Genomic DNA, 23,564 nt, shown 5'->3' with positions numbered 1-23,564 from the left:
TTTTTAAGTCATACACCCAATGTTATTATCTTAAGTATTATCTATCTAGGTCCAAGGTTTTCATTCTAAGGTGTCTGTAACCCTTAACCCTTAAATGCATGATTTTTACTTTTATTTTTCTATAAATTATCAAATATTTAGTTGATTTTTATTTACATTTAATTTAGCTTTAGTTTGATTTAGAATTTCTTTAACTGAAACTTTTCGTACTCCATTTGATTTTTCTGAATTAGAATCTGAATTAGTATCAAACATATATTCGTCTAAAATTAAGAGGAACTGGAATGTAGACAATTGGCAACAATATGCATTAAAGGGTTAAAATATAGCAACTCCCTTGCAAGGGTATTTTGGATGATCTAGTAACTTTTCATTAGTATAAGAGTATTTGATCTCCTTGCGTATTGTAGGAACATTCAGATCTCTTTGGATGTTACAATTATCAAAGAGATCTGATACATATAAAGGAGAAAATCATAATAGAGAATTGTCTTCCTTAAAGCTAACTTTATCTATACTTTAAATAGCAGAATTCTAACTTAAGTTCCAAACCGCTGATATAAATTTAGCTCATATAAGTACATATTTTTAAAACTTTTATGCGTAGCCAACTACAATTTGTTTTGACATACATAGTATGTATAATGACAACTAAATACTTATAAATTATGATAGTTTAAATGGTGAAAATCCATGTAAGATCTAAATAAAATTATGTTAATGTTCTTCTGGATCTAAAACACTAAATCTTCTTTAAAACCAAATTCATTTTCATTAAAATAAAACCAAGAATTAAAATAAAACTAACAACAATGACTACTATTAAGCTGTCAATGTTTTCAGGTCATATTCAGCATTGCAAATATCTATAGCTAAGAATCATTAGAATTATTTTAAATAAAAACCAATAACCTAAATACGAAACCTATATTTATGAGTATTAATGGAAATGATCTGCAAACTAATTAAGTTGTCTTGGCTTTGTCTTAAGAGAAAAAGTGTATAAATATTTAAAAACACAAATTAACAAAAAGATTAAACATTCAAGATTATTTTTAAACAAAATTGTGAAAACTGTTTTCTTTAACCTGTCAATTTCTTTAACAGCTTAAGGTGATGATGTTTTTTTTGTTGCTGCGATCTTCAATGTTGTGGTTGTTGTCTTGGAAAGCTTGTAAGGTTAAAGCATGTTGTCTTAATTCCAATGCAAACATGTTAAAATGACATTTGGCTACTACTTCAAGCCAAACATGGAACATTCAGATGGATCTATCAATGACTTTATATTGGATAGATGTTGGAATAAAACCCCAACCGGTTCTTAACGCTAAAATTAATATTAAGGAAAATTTGTGTAAACTTCATTACACGAATAGTCATGTCAAATCTAACTGCATGTTAGCCACCAAAAAAAAATTAATTTGGAAGAAAAAAAAAACAATTTGAAGTATTTATCTTTTGACATTTTTTGCGTGAGTGTGAGCAGCAAAATTTTCTTCAAACAGCTAAATGAATGGGAAATTAATGATGTGAGACGGCTGATTATAGCGGGTCAATGAATTTACGGTGTGGGGTATGTGTCTTGTCTTGTATTCAGTTGCATTGTATTGTAAAGTCGGCATTGCCTTAGTGATAATTAATTAACTAATTGATTTGTTTACCATCATAATGATCAATGAAGATGAATGATGTTTAATTTTTATTATTTTTGTTAAAGAGAAATTTTAATTTTTGTTGTGTGCTAAAAGTTAAATTATGTTTATGAATAATTTTCGGGGGTTTTACTTAAAATATATATTTTCTTTAAAAAAAAAACCAGCCAAATTATATAGAAAAGTAAAAGTATTTTGTTAACACGAAATTTAAACATTAGTTTTAACACTTTTCATTATTTATGCTTCTTTTTTTCATAACATTTTTAACAGCTATACAATGTTTAACAGTTAACAAATTTTGAAACTGACAGATTTATTTAAACACTCAACAAATATAGGTAATGGCATGCTATTACTCAATTAATTACTTTGTAATGACTGCTATATTTCCCTAATTTCAAAATATGTTATCTCCCTCCCTTAACTTGCTAGTTTCCATTAATTCCATTAGGAGAACTCGGCACTATGTAAATGCTTGTCCACGTCGGTTAACGACCCGAAGGTTCATTAATGCATACTGGGCTCTCTTACTATATTTTTCGAGTACATTATCCTCTCCTAATCTGGGCTTTTAAGAAGCCCTATGAAACAAAGCCTTTGCAAGATCCTTTAGTAGTTATTTATTTTCTTGAAAAGCTCAAACGAATTTACCAAAAAAAAAAAAATCTTTTACGATCTCTCCCCGACGGGGAATTGAACCCCGGTCTCCCGCGTGACAGGCGGGGATACTCACCACTATACTATCGAGGATCTTGAAAAAACCCTAACAAATTTCTAATTTATTCATTAACACATTTAAACTATATACAACTAGTATCATAATAATGCAGAATTAATTATTTATCTAATAAATTATTCTTAAAATAAAATTTATTGCATTTTGTGTAGAGAGAGAGTGATCGTGTGAGAATTAATTTCTAAATTAAAAGAATCTTATCAAAAATGATTTCTACAAAATAAAATCAGCATTTAACCTTCTATTAAACATGCCGTTACTTTCACCTTTAGTTTTTTTTTTCTACATATTTTTTGCGTGTTTTATATATTTATTTGTGTTTTTAGAAAATATTCTTGAGGCACATTTTTTTAAATATTATTTATTTGTTATGTTTAGTTAAACTATTGTTTCTTTTTTGTTTTTTTTATTCATCTTCTTTTAGTCAATTTCTATTGTTTTTCTAAACTGATGTTTGATTTTTGTGGCCATTTATTTATGTTTTTTTTTTCTTCTTGAGTTAAACTAATATTTATAATTTCGACCCAGTTAGTTTGGCTTGTTTTGGTTTTTTTCTTTCTTCGATTTTGCATAAATTATTTTCATATTTATGGCTGCTGTTAAATCAATAAAATTGTTTGTTTCTTTTTTTGGATTTTGCATTTTACACAAATCACTAGCTAGGAATGTTTTAAAATCAATGAAGCGTTTAAACATAAATTGTATAGTGTTTAACTACAAATAACCATGTTTAATTTGTTTGGAATATTCAAACAAAAAATTAATGGTAAATAAGTTTAGTGGTAGTACATAATTGATTCAAAATTTTTAAGCTGTTTTATTGAAAACCGTAAATATTTAATTAGATTCCCATAAATAATTTTTGCTGTTATTAAAGTTTAAAACAAATTGAGCAGGTGGTGGAATTTGGAGAGAAAATTGACAGATTAAATAATTGAAATTGAAATTCTAGTATAAAATTATAAAAGTATAAAAAATTAAAGTATGTACAAATATAAAATTATTAAAGTATAAAAGAATAAAAGTATAAAAGTATAAAAGTATAAAAGTATAAAAGTATAAAAGTATAAAAGTATAAAAGTATAAAAGTATAAAAGTATAAAAGTATAAAAGTATAAAAGTATAAAAGTATAAAAGTATAAAAGTATAAAAGTATAAAAGTATAAAAGTATAAAAGTATAAAAGTATAAAAGTATAAAAGTATAAAAGTATAAAAGTATAAAAGTATAAAAGTATAAAAGTATAAAAGTATAAAAGTATAAAAGTATAAAAGTATAAAAGTATAAAAGTATAAAAGTATAAAAGTATAAAAGTATAAAAGTATAAAAGTATAAAAGTATAAAAGTATAAAAGTATAAAAGTATAAAAGTATAAAATTATAAAAGTATAAAAGTATAAAAGTATAAAAGTATAAAAGTATAAAAGTATAAAATTATAAAAGTATAAAAGTATAAAAGTATAAAATTATAAAAGTATAAAAGTATAAAAGTATAAAAGTATAAAAGTATAAAAGTATAAAAGTATAAAAGTATAAAAGTATAAAAGTATGAAAGTATAAAACTATAAAAGTATAAAAGTATAAAAGTATAAAAGTATAAAAGTATAAAAGTATAAAAGTATAAAAGTATAAAAGTATAAAAGTATAAAAGTATAAAAGTATAAAAGTATAAAAGTATAAAAGTATAAAAGTATAAAAGTATAAAAGTATAAAAGTATAAAAGTATAAAAGTATAAAAGTATAAAAGTATAAAAGCATAAAAGTATAAAAGTATAAAAGTATAAAAGTATAAAAGTATAAAAGTATAAAAGTATAAAAGTATAAAAGTATAAAAGTATAAAAGTATAAAAGTATAAAAGTATAAAAGTATAAAAGTATAAAAGTATAAAAGTATAAAAGTATAAAAGTATAAAAGTATAAAAGTATAAAAGTATAAAAGTATAAAAGTATAAAAGTATAAAAGTATAAAAGTATAAAAGTATAAAAGTATAAAAGTATAAAAGTATAAAAGTATAAAAGTATAAAAGTATAAAAGTATAAAAGTATAAAAGTATAAAAGTATAAAAGTATAAAAGTATAAAAGTATAAAAGTATAAAAGTATAAAAGTATAAAAGTATAAAAGTATAAAAGTATAAAAGTATAAAAGTATAAAAGTATAAAAGTATAAAAGTATAAAAGTATAAAAGTATAAAAGTATAAAAGTATAAAAGTATAAACGTATAAAAGTATAAAAGTATAAAAGTATAAAAGTATAAAAGTATAAAAGTATAAAAGTATAAAAGTATAAAAGTATAAAAGTATAAAAGTATAAAAGTATAAAAGTATAAAAGTATAAAAGTATAAAAGTATAAAAGTATAAAAGTATAAAAGTATGAAAGTATAAAAGTATAAAAAAATTTAAAATTTTTTTTATTTATTAGTGAAAATAAATTTATGAAAAACAAGTAAGAGAGCTATATTCGGCTGTGCCGATTCTTATATGTATACCCTTCACCAAATTATACTTAAAAATATTTTTATTTAAACAAAATTAAAAATTCTGTTTAACAGTTTTAAATTTTTTTTAATTTTATTTTAAAAAAGTTTTTTCCAAATTTTTTTTTTAATTTTTTTGAAATGTCTTAAAAAATTTTTTGGAAAAAGAATTTATAGAGAAAAAAATTTTTTTGATGAAAAAAAAAATTCGGCTTGAAAAAGAGATTTTTCCCGATTTTGACCCATTGTTGATCCATCTTACTATATCCTTATATACGTCGTTGCAAATGACTTTGAAATATCAATCATTAGATATCCATATTGTCTATATTAATGATTTAGTAATAAAGATATAGATCAAAAAAAGGCAAAAATCGAGGTTGTCAGGGTTTTTTCATTATATTTCAGCCATTTGTGCGACGATTTTCTCGATTTTAAATAGCAATCGAACCGCGTCTATAGCGGATATATTGATGTATGAGACATGCATATAAGTTATTGGGGATACGGAAAGTTGTATTCGACAGACAGACATGGCTATATCGACTCCGCTATCTATAATGATCCAGAATATATATGGGGGATTTCATGTCAAGTGAAACAATTTTTAAAATCTTGAGTATCTTGAGTTACAAAACATTTATTTTGATATATGTAAGTCCCACTAAGCGACTAAAACCCTCTTAAAGGAATGGACATAAGCTTTATTTTGAGCAAAAAAAAGGTCCCATTTTTAAAAAAAAAAAGTTAGATTTCTTGAGTTACAAAAAATTTATTTCGATAGATATCCCAATCTCATCCCATAAGCGACTAAAAAGGTCTTCAAGGAAAACACCTAAGCTTTCTTTTGAAAAAAAAGTCAACAAAGTTTTCAATTTTGCAAAACATTTATTTTGATATATATCGACACTAAGCGACCAAATAGGTCTTCTAAGTAAATATCAAAGCTTTCTTTTAAGAAAAAAGGCCAATTTTGAAAAAAAAACAAGAAAGTCTTTGATTTCGGAAAAAAAATGTCAAAATTTTTTTTATTTTTTTTAATATTTTTTTCGAAAGATTAAAGAAATAGCTATCTAAACCATTTGGGACACATTTTGCTAAGAACAATAAGTAATAAGTTACATGGATGCGAAAAAAAACACATGTAACTCAGAGAGTTCTTGACCGATCTTGTTGAAAAATTGTGTCTGAATACTATCCAATAAGTCTAACCTAAAATCGAAGACATTGATTTTAAAATAAAAGTTGGTTCACTTGACATGAAATCCCACATATACTTACTTTGTTTGGTCGCAAATGAAAAATGTAGAAATTACAAACGGAATGACAAACTTATATACATATACCCATGTTGAAGGATTAAATTTAAAATTTTTTTAAACACAAGTAGTGGAGTTGTTAAGGATATGTGGTAAACAAAATTACCAATATTTGTATTATCTTGCTTAAAGAGTGAAATGTAAAGATTGGATAATTGGTGTAGCTCACTTGGGTCCAATGAAGTGTCTTTTTGATAGACTAAAAAAATCGAATATAATAAAAATATTTCATTTAAATAAATTTAGTTTTATAATATACATATATAATACTTTAAATTTTATTAATTTTATATCTTTTTTTCTATCTTTACAGGTAAGTGTTTCCTAAATTACTTTATTTTTGGTGAGTTAAACTATTGATCAAAAACATCAAATCATAAAACTTCAAACAATTCAAAAATATCTCTATTTCTGAAGAAAGTAAATCAAAGCCTATAGCAAAAAATCAAAATCTAACAATCGAAAGCTATGTCTAAAACTTTCCCAGTATAAATCACAATTTTTGCATAAATATTTTAAATAATGTTGTAAAATTCCAATTTGAGCAATTTCTTAGCTATTATTTTAATTTAATTATTTTATTTAAATTTGAATAATGTTGTAAAAAATGTTATTCAAATTTAGGCAATTTCTAAGCCATTAAGTTAATGAGTTTTATTTGAATTTTATTGTTTACAAAATAAAATTAAATATTTATAGAAAGTTTATAATAATCAATTCTAACAAATCATTAATATCAACGAAAGTATTTTAAAAATCACAATACATTTTAGACAATAATTTAACCTTCGCTTTACCAATACCCACCCGGGTGACCACATCGATTTTATTGGTTTAATATTTTTTTTAATTTTGTTTCGATTTAAATGAAATTTGTACTCACTGAACAAATTCTAGAGTTCTATAGAATTTAATAGAACCATTTTAAACTTTTTATAAGATTTTTTCAATTTTTTAAAATTTCGTTCGTCGCATATATTTATAAAAGTGTAGTGTCACCCGGGTGGGTATTGGTAAACCATGTACATAAAAAACCTTTGGTAAAGCGAAGGTTAAAGCAATTAACAGCTTCTATTGTTAAAATAAAACACAAATTTGACACAAATTTCTTTTAACATTGTTTTTTTTAGCAATAATTTTATTTTATGTGCAGCACAATTTTGTTTTTGATTTAATTTAACAAAATTTATAAACATTTTGACAACATTTTAAAGTGTTGTAAAATTAAATAAATTTGGAAATAAATTAATTACATATTTGTGTGATTTACTATGAAATAAGTAATAAAAGAAAAATGTTATAAAAAATAATTTAAAAAGCTGTTTATTATGGTATTACAGTTACAACAATAAACTGCCTTCATTCATTCATATTTTCATTCAATTGTGTATAGTTTCGGGCAAAAAAAAATCACGCCAATTTTATCAGTCACACTTTAACAGACTTTAGTTGAAGGCAAAGTTACGAAGAAAAGATAATTAGCATTTGACTGAAACAAATCAGTTTAAGTATATAGACACCATTTTCAAATATATTATAGTTTATAACAATAACTATAATATTTATATCAAAAATTATAGTATAATAGAATTATAATAATAAAATTTCACTTACCGAATACTTGGAAATAGATCGTTGAATCTGAAAGTAAACAAGTTTAAAATTTTTTAAAAATATTATATTGTTGGATTTAGTTTATTTTGAAATATATTTTAATTGAAAGTGTTTGTAAAAAAAATGGTGGCCATTAATAATATTTGTATCAGATACCGTAACGGTTATAAGTGATATCAAAAAAGTTATTTTATAATAGTTATTTTGTGATTTTAAAAATAACAAGTAAGAAAGTATGGCCGGAAAGTAAGCCCGACCATATAATACCCTACACTAAGTAAAAGAGCAAAACAAATTTTTTTAAATTTATTTTTTTGAGTGATTTTCGGAAGTGGTGTTATATGGGGGCTATGACCAATTATGGACCGATCACCATGAAATTAGGTCGTGTGATTTATGTCTATATTAAAGTTAACTATGTTGAATTTTGTGTGTTTACCAACATTTTTAAGCGATTTATGCACGTTAAAGTGATTTTCGGAAGCGGGTCTATATGGGAGCTATGACTAATTATGGACCGATCGTAACAAAATTTGGTGACATGAATTTTGTGTATATAAAACTTATTTGGAGCGGAATTTGTGGAGATACATATATAAATTAAACATTTATGACCGATAAAGTCCAATTTCGGGAGGACATTTGTATGGGGGCTAGGTGAAATAGTGGACCGATTTCACCGATTTCTTAAAAAAAAGAGTTTTAAATAGTCATTTGAGGAGTTTTATTTTTCCCGTCAGAAAAAAACTCAATTGAGGAGTTTTATTTTTTCCGTCATCAAATAAAAGTCATTTGAGGAGTTTTATTTTTCCTGTCAGAAAATAAAATGTAAATAGACACCTAAAGCTTGCCGCTGGTCAGATCATTATAATTTGTATAGCGCCTTGCAATTGAATAAATTGTCATTAAAATAAAATCAAGTAGGATTTTAATTTGTTATTGTTTGATTCCTATTACCAAATTGCTGTTGTTTTTTTTTTTCTTAAACAAATAAATTACTAAAAACATTATATCAGATAGACTCAATAAAGAAAGATACTGAAAAAAAGTAGAAAATAAACGAAAAGAATTTTATTTTCTGACGGGAAAAATAGAACTTCTCAAATGACTTATTTTAGGACGCAAAAAAAAACTCCTCAAATGAGTTTTTTTGTATGACGGCAATTTAAAACTCTTTATTTTAGAGATACATATAGGGTTCCTAATTTCCCGGACTTTTTTCTTTCCCGGGAGGAAATTAAAATATCGTTTCATTCCCTGGAATTTTATAATATTAAATTAAACCAAAAACAAAATTGACTTATAATTTTTCCAGGGTTTTAAAAGAAGTATGAAATAACTTTATTTGGTTGTACAGTGTTGGTCCAGCCTTTATAAGGATTTCTAATTTAATAGTGGCATCAATCAGTATAAAATCAATAAATTCTTTGTTTAATTAAAAAACTTAATCTATTTAAATCTATTTGAGTTACCAACCAATTTCCTAAAAAATCTCTATAAGATGACAATGTCGAAACCATTTAAACCTTTAACACTGTCTCAAAAGACATTTAAAAGTTCCTAATAAATTCAAACAAAAAGTCATTGAATAAAATGAAACAGTCTTATAAAAAGCGTGCTTCAATGAAAGAAAAAAACATTACAAACTCCACCACACACAGTGTTCAAACTATAAAAAAAGATACTACCTTTGTATTGCTACATAGTATCTTACAAATTGTACCAACAACCTATGTGAGTGTGAATGTTTTGCAAATGTATTTTTAAGTCTGGCGCATAAGTCATAAATAGATATATTATAACCAAAAAAGATGGGCGGTATATTGATTCTGTCATTCCATTTGTAACACATCAAAAAAATATGCTACAGACCCAGATTTGTATATATGTTCTGGGTCCTCATAAGATTGTCAGGCGATCTAGCTTTGTCTGTATGTTGAAAATAGGATAGAGCACATACGAAAGACTGGCTGAAATACTATCAGTTGATAAGATTTGTTTGGTATTAAAATGTATCAACATCGGTCCAGGATTTCTCCTAGCCCCCTTAAAAATGTGCCCCCGGAATACTGTCAGTCGTCATAAATATATTGATTATGCCGCAATCCTAATAAAATTTTCCAAACATTAGTTCCAAGTACTCTTAAATTATACTGTAAAATAGACTAAAATCGGTCAACATTTGTCCCCAGTCCCCATACAAGGTCCCCCTCAGGAAATGACTTGATAATTCATAATTGTATTATAATAATTAATATTGTGATAAAATTGAAAACAAGTTTTATATGACCCTAAATCTTTATACCAACTTTTGTGTGAATGGATCCATAATTGACCCTACCCCCCTTATAACTCCTATATCACAAAAATATTTTATTGTCACATATTGATGGTGGGTATATAATATTCGTCATAGCCTAATATAACTTGGTTTTGTTATGATTTTTTTTATATTTTTTTTTTATTATTTTCTACTTGTTTCAGTTGTTTTTTTTTAGATGTATTGCTGTCAACGTTGACAGCTTCAGCTCATGATGTGTAATATTTCCCGACTTGACTCATTTTGCAGACTTTATAACGTGGGTCGTTACTTATGTGAACACACTCACTCAGACGGTTAGACACACGTGAAATGAAATCATTTTTTTTTTAAAGCATCATTAAAAATATGTATTACCTCAGTTATAGGAGTGTTTACACTGGCGAATATTAAGGAAATGTAAATAATAATTTGAAAGGCCTGTTACACTGTGGGTACTTATATAGGGAAAACAGATTCGTAGTAGCAACCGAATTTGTTGGCTATCCTGACCGAATTTTACCATTGTGCTACGAAATTTTATAAATGCTAACAAAAGTTTGGTTGCTTCAACCGAAATTGTATTTTATCAACTGACGGTGTGTACAAACGAATATTTTTCTCTATGTAGTAGTAGTAGTCTGCCTTATTTTGTGCTTCTTTAGAAGCTATATGGTAATCAATAAAACATTATAGCAGTGTTAAAGAGTAACTACTATTTTTCTGATAGGTGTTATCGAGTATAACAAGAATTTGCTTTTTAAATTGGCCAAACACCTCCAAAAACTTGAGTTACTTTACCTTCATGCACTTATAAACCAGTAACTTAGTTGAATAATTACTGATTTTAGGAAGAAACTGAGGCCTTTCGATTGGCAACATATGGATTCCGAGCCAAAAGAACTGCACATCTTTTGAAGCCAAGAACGAATCAAGAGAATATCGGATACTCTGTTTCAAAGTGTTCCAGAGAGAGCGTTCTGCATCGATGGAAATAAATAGTAGTCGGACGGGGCACGGTCTAGACTGTAAAGCGGGTGAAGCAAAACTTCCCAACCATTTTATTCTTAATACTTTTTAATAGGTATTGCAACATGAGGAATATTACGGTTCTATGTCTGGCCGGCAACTGCCCGCTTCAAAAGATTTTAAATAGAAATTTTAAGTAGAAATTTATAACCGGTTATGGCCAATATGCTAGGTTGTTGAAAATAAATAATAATAAAAAAAAAAGAATCAGTTGCATTCGGTACAGGTTCCAGCAGCTCATAATAGATAGAACCCTTTTGCTCCCACCAAATACAGAAAATTACCTTAGCGCCATGGATATTTGGCTTTGCTGTTGATTCGGCTGGTTGGCCGGGCTCCACATACGATCTCTTACGCTTCGGGTTATCGCAATGGATCCATTTTACTTTCTTTTATAGCGTTCAAGCATCATTTCGGACATGAAAAAACTTTCAAGGTCTCTTGACTTCATTCGTATGGTACCCAATTTCCCTGCTTTTGGATGAATGCTGCTGCTCGCAAACGCTTTTAAATTGCTGGTTGAGTAGCTCCCAATGATTTGGCAAGCTCTTGTTGAGTTGGACAACAATCTTCATGGAGTAATGCCTCCAATTCTTGGTCTTCAAACTTTTTTGGCTGGCCTGGGCGATCTTTGACTTTCATGTCAAAATCATCACTTCTGAACCGAACAAATCATTTCTCGCACGTTAAAACCGATGGAAAACATTCTCCATAAACTTTGGTGAGTGCTTCAGCCACACTTTTTTATACCCTTCACCTTCGTGAGAAGGGTATTTATAAGTTTGTCATTCCGTTTGTAATTTCCACAATATAATTTTCCGACCCTATAAAGTATATATATTCTGGATCCTTATATACACGATATAACTTACATACACGATTCTCCGGAATTCTTCCGGCTCGATTGCTATTTAAAATCTGGATTACTAAGTCATTAATATAGACAATATGGATAGCTAATGATAGATATTTCAACGACTTTTGCAACGACGTATATAAGACCATAGTAAGTTGGACCTACAATGGGTCAAAATCGGAACAAATATTTTTTAACCCGAATTTTTTTTCGCTAAATATAAAATAAAAAAATTTAAAAAACAAAAAAAAAAAATTTAAATTTAAAAAAAATTAAAAACATTTCGAAAAAAAAAAATTTGAAAAACAACTGGAAAAATAATAAATTTTTTTTTACCAAAAAATATTTAAAATCTTTATTTTGAAGTATAATTTGGTGAAGGGTATATAAGATTCTACACAGCCGAATATAGCTCTCTTACTTGTTACAAATTAAAGAAGTAAAGAAAAACTTCCTGTACGACGATTATAGTTGTTTTTAACTAAAATCTAAACTGTTAACAACAAAGTTCAAGTGTAAAGCAGATATCTTAAATATACATTGATTAATATGAAAGCCCCTCAAAATTCTTTTTAGGTCATTAAAAATTTGTTTAAAATCACTTTAGACTACGTATGTCTGAATTTATATTGATTATTATGTTAATAACATATTTATTATCTAAAATTTTGAAGTATGTACTTGCGTTTTAAAAAAAAGAGCTAATAATAAAATGTTTACAAACAGCTATAGAATAACATTCTAATCTAAAAGCATTTCAAACGAATTTTTTCCTATAAATTGTCCAAAAGGTTTTTGTTTTAGGCATAGTATCTTTTAAACTGTTTTGTAGCAATCATGAAGTTCTTTATTGTTTTGTTGGCTGCCTTGGCTTTGTTTGCTCCTGCCTATGGCAAGACTTTTACACGCTGCTCCTTGGCTAGGGAAATGTATGCCTTGGGTGTACCAAAATCCGAATTGCCTCAATGGACCTGCATTGCTGAACACGAATCTTCGTACCGCACCGGTGTTGTGGGACCCACCAACTCTAATGGCTCCAATGATTATGGCATCTTCCAAATCAACAACTATTACTGGTGTCAACCTGCCAATGGTCGTTTCTCCTACAACGAATGCAAATTGAGCTGTGATGCTTTGTTGACCGACAATATTAGCAACTCGGTGAAGTGTGCCCGCAAGGTGAAGTCCCAACAAAGCTGGACTGCCTGGTCTACCTGGAAATATTGCAACGGTGCATTGCCCAGTATTAATGATTGTTTCTAAATTCGTTGACGATAAGACTTAAATAAAATCATAACATTGTCTTGAATGCAAAAATGGGCTATGTGTTTTTTTAGATCTTTTCAAGAGAGCAAAATAATGTCTGTTTTTTATATGCACTTGATGCTGTGTGATAACTTCGGAATCAGTAGAGTTACAAGGCTCTCAAATAATCAACTAATTTGTTACTTGTTTCGTAGTGTGTTATATTTTTTATTTGTTTCCCTTCCAATATATTGTTTAGTGTAAACACTGTCTGCCTTAATCTCCATCTTAATCTGAACTTTAAATACTAAAAACTCAAGTTCACACATGCTGTTGCTGACGCTTGCATTGCATTGTACATTCCTACATTGTACGGTTCGGAACAAAATCAAGTGTATGAGCACAAATCTACCTGGTAGTATTTAATAGACCACCAAGTTTAAAGCTTATTGTTTTTGTTATTTTTTTGCTATTGTTGTTTATTAGACAGCTACAACAACAGTAACAATACTTTAATAATAAACCTAAGCACTGTTTAGGTTGTTCGAAAATCAGGCGTGGAAAAATGAGATTTTGAAAATTGTAGTGAAACTGCAACTCTGCTCATATCTGTCAGTTGACTGCTGTCAAAATTTTAATAAGTTGTGTCATTTAGTTTGTGCTTGACAGCCATTGATAGCAGACTATCTCTTGTCTTGAGGAGAAATTGGAAAAAAGTTAATTTTGTCTGCTCATTAAGCATTTTTTTGCGGAAAAAAACCATCACTCAACTCTGGAACTATGCACCATCAATTTCAATGGTAAAAAAGTGGTTCACTTTATATCGTTGTGGCCGTACAAGCTCGGAAGATGCCGAACGTTCTGAATGGCCAGTCTGCGAGTTGTTAAGTTTTTCCTAATTAAAAACATAAGGTCTATTTTTCCAAAATAGAATACTTTTTTGAAAAATATTTGAGTTTTTGCAAAAATACAAATTTTTAAAATTGAAATTAAATTTTTATTTATGAATATTTGTTAAATGTAATTTTACAGTTATATAGATTCATCTATTGAAAATAGAAAACTAGAAATAAATTTTGAAAATTGTAATCAGGAATCCCGCAATTCCCAAAAATCCCAAAAATGGAATTTTTTAGTTTATTGGCCATAATATCCATAGCAGAGGCGGGGTTATCGGAACCCTTTACAAAATAATTAAAAACGTATTTGGCCATTTAAAATTGGTTACTATATTTTGAGATCGACTATGCGATTTGAGCTAAAGTTGAATTTTACATACAAAATAGACGTTTTTGGGATGGACCTGGTCCCCTCGGTAACAAAAATTTTCAAATTTATTTTCATTTAAAATATTTAATATAAAGTTAGGACCTCGGGCCGCACCCCCGGAGGTCCCATGCGGTCCAAGTTCAAAACTAAAACTCGACAACACTTCTTCTTTACGCATGTCGAATTTCATTCAAATCGGACTAACCTTTTAGAAGTTACAGATGGTTATCTATTTTATTTAAAGAGCGAAAGATTGTGGAAGCCATTGACATCTCACATGTCTCAGTTGTTTCAATTTTGAATGATCACTTTGGTATGAGAATGCTTCCCGCAAGATGACTGCAGTGTTTGCTCTCAATTAAGGCCACAAAAGATTACACACGTCAATGAATTAGGCTACGAAATGCTCCCTCTTCCTCCATGTTCTCCGGATTTACCGACTATTTCTTGTTTCCAAATCTGAAGAAATGTCTCGGCGGAGAGATATTTGACTCCAACGATCATTTCACAAAAACTACATACTTTGATGACCTTGACAGAATTGAAGAAACCTTGGAATATATAAGATTCGGCTTAGTTAGATTGTTTTTACAATAAAAGTTTAACAATTTACCAAAGTATTGACTTATCCAACTGTGATAAATCATATGTAATTTTATTGTGCTTTTTTTTGAAGTTTAAGGTAGAGGAGTCTAGTCTACAGACATCCAGACAAGTAAATACAATCGTAGCACTCTGAAGTCAGTCAGTTCAGCATGTATGTATTTCTTTTATAGCTTGTTTGAAATAATTTTTAATTAGCTTTTCTTGTTTATAATTTGTTGTTACTGTTGGTAACTATGCTGCTCAAATTATAACTATTTCTATTTTGTTATAGTTATTTTTTACATACATATTTTTTTTATTGTTTTAAATCATCAGTTTTATACAGCAAGTGTGATGATACATTGACTTATGTGTTTGTATGATGATGATGATACATTAACCATAAAGTTCACATTAACAACATGTTGCATTTGTTGCTTCTTGTTCCAGGTTGTAATAACTTCAAACTATCGTGTTGAAGGGTATTCATACATAATTGCTGATTATTACATAGGTTTTTTTGTTGTTAGTTAGTTGTTGGTTGTTTGTTTTAGTATTTTGTTAATTTTATTACAATCTTAACAAGTTGTTTTTTTTTATTTGTCGTTACACTGTATTAGCTAAGTGATTACATAAATTTAGTTAGTTGATTTTGTGTCATCATTATAGGAGTATTATATCATGTTTAGTAGTTAATGTTTTTTGTTAACAAATGCACAATTCAAGTAGGGTACTTTTTGTGACATGATACGTTTTTCATTCCATTCGAAATTTCTACAATTATGCATTCTCATATTAATTTAAATATGTTCTTCGCTGCTCTCAGATATTCTAGAATTGGAGGGGAAAAGGTCTTAGTTTGAAGACCTGCCATCGACTTTCTAAAAGATGTGGATTGATATCACTCCAATGACAGGGTCTTTTTAAAATAAGAGGACCTATCACCCAGAAACCAGTCAGTAGACTTTAGTCAGGCAGTAAATACGACTATTGCCAATATTCTATGCCAGTACAATACTGTAACTACAAAATTACAATACTAACCAAATGTAAATCTAAAGAAATACTATTGTATGTAAAACAATGCAGAAAGAAGAAAATTACGCTTCGAAAAATCGTATACCACACCAATATTGGAATTATTCGTATTACAACATTAGGACAACATTGAAAACAATAGTGGTAGACGATTATTTCGTAGTTGTAATGATGTTGGTCAGGCATAGATTTGAGTCAGCTTCCTTTTGAAATAATGAAAAATTAATAAATATATGAATATACAATACACTCTAAAACTAAGTATAGAACGCACTTTACTTTTGTTCTTTTAATTTAAACCAAAAATTTATTTTTTATACAATTAGTTTTTAATTGATAACATGACTTTCTAATTTTTCATTAATAAAAATAATATAAAATTTTGATTTCATACATATAACTTCGAGTACTTTCATTTTCGAGTACTTTACTTTTCATTTAAATAGTTATTTTAAAATAAATTGAAAAAAATAGATAAGAATTTAAAGAGATTATATTATTACATATGAAGTGTGCCCTAACGGAAATAATCTTGATTGATAATAGAATAACACAAACGTCAGCTGTCATTAAACAAAGGAAGTTGATTAAAAACTGTACCCAGCAAAAAATATTTCGGATTTGGAAGCAATAAATATCATTACTGCATCTTCTACTGCTACATTAATTGCATCCTAAAATTATTGCCTTACAAAAATGATTTTGGAAAAAATCAGCGCTTCTTGTTAGGCAATCACTGGGTCTGTAAGATTTTATTGCTTCTCAGCAGCTCTAAAATCTATGTGCACAATTGTTTGCACATATTTAATTCGATGAAATCAGGTTAATTTTAAAGCTGTGAAATATGCTTATTTTGGATTCCTTATGCAGAGCCTCTACGCGAGGAATCCCATATAAAAATCTCTCAAGTGCTCTCTGCCTTACAAACCTGCTTCCGAGGAAGCACCATTTTTGCTGGGTATATACTCGTACTTAGAATCACAGATAAATACATATAGATCGGAAACTAGAATAAAACTTTCACTATACATTCTCACCACTTATTTTTTTGACAACTGAGTTAGGTCTTTGACAGAAGAGTTTCCGATCTATGCATTTATTTTATCAATACTATCAATTATGTAGCAACCTTAGCAGCAACTAGATTGATGGTAATGGAAGAATGACTTATAAATGAGTCATGCAACCAGACACCAAAAGCTAAAATTAGGTATATCTTACATTTTATAAGTGGTTAATGTTACTACTGAAGGATATGGCAGAATTCAAAACAAATGGGCTTCTACGAACTAAGACGAAATATACATATGTAAGTACAAAATACATTCGTCTCCCAAATCATAAAATGCTTGAAGATGATTGATATCAAAACTCCAACTTGTATTTTGGATAGTCAAACGGTTAATAAAATCATGTTTTACAATATAAGAACGAAATAAAATTTCAATTCCAACCTCAACAACATTATTGGAAACGAAATGGCAAACCCTTCCCAAAGTATAAAATGTAACTTAATGAATGTACAATAAATTTGCATGTCAGAAACTGTTAACCCTCTAACCGGCCAATTTTATTTGGAGGTAAAAAATATACCAGGTTATTGTTTGAATAAAAAAAAATACGTTGGAATAAAAACAAACAAAAGACACGTGCACGTTCATATTTATCACAATAAGTAAATTGTTTGTTACTTTACACATATTTACCGTTATAACAGGAGAAATAAGCAAATAAAGCAGCATTACATACATTTAACATACCCCGCCTAAAGGCAGCCTTGCCGGTTAGAAGGTTAAAATATCGACTGATATTCTATGGGGAAATCCAAACAAATAGAAAACAAAGTAGATAGATTGTTAATATGAATAGGTGTTGACCTATTCAGCTAATTTGTACATAAAGAGTAGATGGCACACTTATTGGTCTATACGACAACACGATCTGTAGAACGTGTGAGGAAGAGTACGAAACTCTGGAATATCTTAAGGATTCAAATTGTATATCAATAAGAAACTGTATCGAGGTGATTATTTAGATTATTATTCATTCACTACATTTGATTCGAATTTCAATGAGCTTTTCGAACTCAATCATTCGACTGGCAGTAACGAATTTTCTTTGTGTAAAAAAGAAACTAGCATGAAAGTCTAAGAAGGACTTAGACTTTCATACATGGTTATCCTAAATTCCTTATAGTCGGGTGGCTAGTCGATTAAAAGATAAACAGATTTCTTCCGCAAAATTGATTTTTTATAAAAAAATAGTGTTTTTATAAACATTCGATCGAATTATCAAAAAAATTCTTCCTCCAAAAAAATGTCAATATAAAAACAATCTTTCAACAAAAACCGATTTTTGATATAACCGAAATTTCGTAGTTGTAGCACTCTAACTTGTTTGCATTAGACTTATTATCAATGCCAAACATATTCGTTCAATAAAGAATGTTTTTGCCAAATTGAATGCCACATTTTTAATACATATTGACAGATATACAGAAAAATATATTTAGCAAATCGTCTTATGAGGGTATCAACGCAAAGGTGATGTAACCCCAATATATTTACTTAGGGGTAGGGGTAACTTACATTACTTTTACTCTTTGCAAAAACGATTTTTTCAGCTCCATTACTTTATATTGACAGTTGTTAATGTAATGAATGTATGTAACTCCAGAACAGCAACCAACGAAAATTGTGGGTTACACCACTTTTGCATTTATGGCCTCATATAATGACGTACATTAAAAGATATTTTCCCTTAGTTCTCCAAATAATAAATTTGCACAATATTTAAACATTAATTCAAATCATTTTTTATTAACATATCATTTTAAAAAACCATCTTAGAAACAATCATTAATGCTGGGCAAGGAGCCGCTGCAGTATTTCCAGGTGGACCAGGCAGTCCAGCCTTGTTGGGACTTAACCTTGCGGGCACACTTCACCGAGTTGCTAATATTGTCGGTCAACAAAGCATCACAGCTCAATTTGCATTCGTTGTAGGAGAAACGACCATTGGCCGGTTGACACCAATAATAGTTGTTGATTTGGAAGATGCCATAATCGTTGGAGCCATTAGAGTTGGTGGGTCCTACAACACCGGTGCGGTACGAAGATTCGTGTTCAGCAATGCAGGTCCATTGAGGTAATTCGGATTTGGGTACACCCAAGGCATACATTTCCTTAGCCAAGGAGCAGCGTGTCATGGTCTTGCCCAAGGCAGGAGCAAACAAAGCCAAAGCGGCCAATAAAACAATAAAGAATTTCATGATGATAGTTCAGAAGTAGTTGAAAACAAACTGTAATTAATGTCACAAATTTGCCAGCATTTTATAGCCATTTTTAAGTAAATAAAATTGAGATAATAGTATTTATTAAAAAGAATTATTAGATTAGACTATGTTGTACTAGAACAGCTGTCTATTATATAGATAAATATCAATATAATAAGTGAAATTAAAGTTAAATTATCTCAAGTGTTTTTAACAAGCTGGGCCCTCAAATCGTTCATATAAATATTTATTTTAGATATCGTTAGATTACTTGAACTTTGTGGTTTAAAAAATCACACAATCCTTATCTTATAACTTGAGTAAAAACTCCTGCTCCGTTTTGCTTTGGTTGTAATCTATAAACAGTATTTGAAATTTTGATATAAATAGGGGACACATTTTATGGTTTAAAACCATTGTAGAATAAGCAAGGTACAATTATTAGAAAGTATGTTCTCAATTATACATTCCCTATAACGTCAAACAAAAGAAAATTAAAAAATATAAAAAGGAAATGCCAAAAAAAATAATTGAATTAAAATTTTTATTACAAAAATTTACTAACAATTGAAGAAAAACTATATTTTTTTAATAAGTGTTTATAATTTCAGTTAAAACGTAACAAATTTAAAAAATATCGCGGTAACAAAAGAAGTTACTAAATAAATAGTTTGACGTTTTAGGGGTGAACATTGGAAACTCTCTCTAATAATTGTACCTGGTAACTGATTGTACCATGGTTTAAAACATAGTTTATTTTTAACTGCTTTTTAATAATCATGAAATTCTTCATTGTTTTGGTGGCCGCTTTGGCATTGTTTGCTCCTGCCTTGGGCAAGACTATGACACGCTGCTCTCTGGCTAAGGAAATGTATGCCTTGGGTGTACCCAAATCTGAATTGCCTCAATGGACCTGCATTGCTGAACACGAATCTTCATACCGCACCGGTGTTGTAGGACCCACCAACTCGAATGGCTCCAACGATTATGGCATCTTCCAAATCAACAACTATTACTGGTGTCAGCCTGCCAATGGTCGTTTCTCCTACAACGAATGCAAATTGAGCTGTGATGCTTTGTTGACCGATAACATTAGCAAGTCGGTGAAGTGTGCCCGCAAGGTCAAGTCCCAACAAGGCTGGACTGCCTGGTCCACCTGGAAATACTGCAGCGGCTCTTTGCCCAGCATTAATGATTGTTTCTAAGCTTCTTTGATGATAAAACGATAATAAAAAAAATTATGAATAACTGATAAACTTGTGTGTTTTCTTAAAATTCGGGAAGTGATTCAACTTCTTTGTTGATTTATATCTAGAATACAAACTACCTTAACTCATCAAACAAAGTTATAAAAAATTCTCAAGTACCCTGATGATTTGCTAGAATAAAATATTTTTACAATAGCACTTCAAACTCAAGTACTATTTATTTCTATTTTTATAGTTTTATTTTTCTAACATTTACGTCATATATAATTTTTATTTCATATCATTATAAATTTATACTTGGTGGTATTTGTGGTTATTTCGTTATGGTACTTTTTTTTTGCCATTTAGACTGTAATCTGTTCATGTTGCAAAGTAATTAACACAATGCTAAACATTATGAACTTTAATTGTACTCTACCACATAAAACCCACAACCTCAACTACAAAGCTTCAATCTTAAATTCATCATAAAATCAGCTGAATGAAGATTGTTAAACTTTTACGCATTTGTTTGTTTGTTTTCGTAAAAAAATTTTCAAATACTTATTTCAAATTGTGTGAATTTTCAATACAAATGTTTCGTAAAACAATAGAAAATCATTAACAAATGCCATAAAGAAGCGCACAAAATTTGAAAATAAACACTATAACACGCAATTTTAAGCTTTATTGAATGGAAAGCGAAAACAAAATAAACAGAAATAGTTCCACTAATTATTCAGTTTTACCAGTATTGTTTAGTTGGCAAAACAATATCAAATTCAATTTAGGCATTGAACTTAAATTATTGCATAAAGTATTGCATTTAGTGGGTAACAGAAAAAAAATTTCAAATATTTTTTATACAATTTATTGCATAAAAATTTTTTATTTTATTAAGTTGCTTTCACACAGGTCTTAAATCAGTGGTCGGCATAGAGAGAATATGGAAATTCTGGTATTCTGGTCCTTCAGTCCAGTTACCCGGTTCCAAATGGTCCGAGGTTCCTGAAGGTTCTGCTTGATTAGAGGTAATGTTGTCGTTTTACTCCAGTCTTAACAATTTTTAAAAAGATAGACGTGCGGGCAAACATTACCATCGCTTTCTTCTCTGCAGTGTACATATGGAGAATATGGTCGGCATATGGAGAATATGGTAATTTGGGCCATTCAGTCCAGTTGCCCTGTTCCAAATGGTGCAAGTTTCCTGTATGAAAACAACATGTATCTTATTTTTAGATATCTCTTCCATCAGATATTATGTTGCCGTTTTACTCCGTTGAAGTTTGATCTACTGTAGCAGTATGAATATTCGGGTAGGAAAGATTCTTCTTGGGACGGAATAATTTCGGACTCCAGGTTGCTTCGTCATCTGCCCTGTTTTCGGGATTAGTTCTCTCTCTCCGGTGTGGCGTCCATCCTAGGGGAATCTTAACAATTTTGAACAATTCGCTTTCTACTCTGCAATGTACGTCACAGATGTTTTATCTAAACGGACCTCGATCAGAGAGACTTTTTCTCCTATTTTGCTACGTCCAAACCTCTATATTTCTTGCCATTGATCCTTAGAATGTTTTCGCTGTCTAATTGTCCATCAGGTCTTTAAGAATCACTATACAGGTGTCTAATTCTAGTTGAACAAACAGTATCTGCCTGTTAAACCTGTAGCTCTCAATATCGATTTGTGGTTCATCGTCATCAGCATCCAAGATGTACTGCTCAATTCTTTCGTTTGTGTCGTTTTCCACCTTCTCCTGGTGTGCCATTGGGATTTTTCCGCATGCACAATTTGATTAGATTTCAACATAACTAAATTCCTCTACCATCTTTCTCCGTGCCATTTTGAACATTCCCTTGGTTACCTTTTGTTGGCTTGTCATTGAAACCGTTTCCACTTTTTCTGTAAATCTTCAATAATATATGCCAACGAAGTTCAAAATTTCTTCACCGCACGTAACATGCAGTTATCACCAACGACGTCATCGGCAATACTCTCAATACGAAGGAGGTAAAACTAAACTTAGGCATCATGGTCGACGGCGTATAAATTCCGACAGTGAACCACCTGAAAATCATTTGATAGCCTTTAAGCTCCTCAGCACACGAAACTGCAATCACGCATAAACTGAGAAATAGGAAGAAGTAGCTCAAGGTACTAGCCGCCACCACTTGGGGTATGGGCAAGACGATTGGTCAGTCAGTGGTCCGACCAGTGTGTTCGCCTTTGAGTTGAGTGATACTCAGTGGAGAAATATTCCAAACTGTCAAAATACAGCCTTAAGAACAGGCTGCCTTCAAATTACCTCCGACCACCACCTTTACGAGGAAACTAAGGTTCTACAGGTCAAGGAACAACCGTCATGTTGGCGCAACAGTTGCTTCTGGGATGTCATCGGAGGAGTAATCCAAAACTTCGACACCACACAGTTGAAGTCTCCCCCGAGGCATGTCAGACAGGACCTACATAAATACGAGAAGAGGTTACAGAGGTATATGCAGGATCCATTTAATCACCGCTCGTATATGATAGCTTTGAACGACATTCATAGAGACACCATCAATTCTGCGGTAGCAGGATACCGTATGAATATCCTACTTGGAGGTCTCCCACCGCCGATAGCAGACGTCGAGAAGTTTCTGAAGCGTAAAACAAGAGGCGTTCTGGCATAACTAATATCAAATTAGTGCAACAGGCTTAATGGCTTTTGGCCCCGCATATACCAAGCTGTCCTCAACTTATGCATGTGGTTAGTATCCTGACACCCTCCACATATTTAACTGTTCAGCCAACCCTACTTCTTTACGTCCAGTGGATTAATGGACTCATCCAGTCGAAGTAGCTCAATTCCATGGACTTTAATAACATGCAGAACCCCCGGATTAAATATTGTATAACTGTTTATGATGCTACAACAACACGAGAAGCCAAGTTGATCACCTTCGATATTGCGCTTGATGACGACGACTGGCGGCCTGTCCACCAT

General features: G+C 29.9%; 4 protein-coding genes and 1 non-coding gene across 6 annotated transcripts in view; 3 read left to right on the top strand and 2 right to left on the bottom strand.

The window, feature by feature from the left end:
* Positions 1–23,564, top strand: part of mwh (multiple wing hairs) — a 147,931-nt gene that overhangs the window by 84,741 nt on the left and 39,626 nt on the right. The gene's annotated exons all lie outside the window — the stretch shown is intronic.
* TRNAD-GUC (transfer RNA aspartic acid (anticodon GUC)) lies at positions 2,334–2,405 on the bottom strand. The gene has a single exon. It is a non-coding gene; the product is annotated as a tRNA-Asp (tRNA).
* LOC135960170 (inactive lysozyme 1A-like) lies at positions 12,796–13,299 on the top strand. Its single transcript, XM_065511398.1, has one exon. It carries the CDS (start codon positions 12,820–12,822, stop codon positions 13,243–13,245), a length of 426 nt encoding a protein of 141 aa, XP_065367470.1. The 5' UTR covers positions 12,796–12,819; the 3' UTR covers positions 13,246–13,299.
* Positions 18,932–19,434, bottom strand: LOC135960159 (inactive lysozyme 1A). The gene has a single exon (XM_065511384.1). It carries the CDS (start codon positions 19,388–19,390, stop codon positions 18,965–18,967), a length of 426 nt encoding a protein of 141 aa, XP_065367456.1. The 5' UTR covers positions 19,391–19,434; the 3' UTR covers positions 18,932–18,964.
* On the top strand, positions 20,153–20,649 carry LOC135960101 (lysozyme 1-like). The gene has a single exon (XM_065511310.1). The coding sequence runs from the start codon at positions 20,173–20,175 to the stop codon at positions 20,596–20,598; it is 426 nt and encodes a 141-aa protein (XP_065367382.1). The 5' UTR covers positions 20,153–20,172; the 3' UTR covers positions 20,599–20,649.

This window comes from Calliphora vicina, chromosome 5, assembly GCF_958450345.1.
Source record: "Calliphora vicina chromosome 5, idCalVici1.1, whole genome shotgun sequence".
Classification (NCBI taxonomy): Eukaryota; Metazoa; Arthropoda; class Insecta; order Diptera; family Calliphoridae; genus Calliphora; species Calliphora vicina.
The sequence above is the reverse complement of the archived record's forward strand: the minus strand, read 5'-3'. Positions and strand labels throughout refer to the sequence as shown.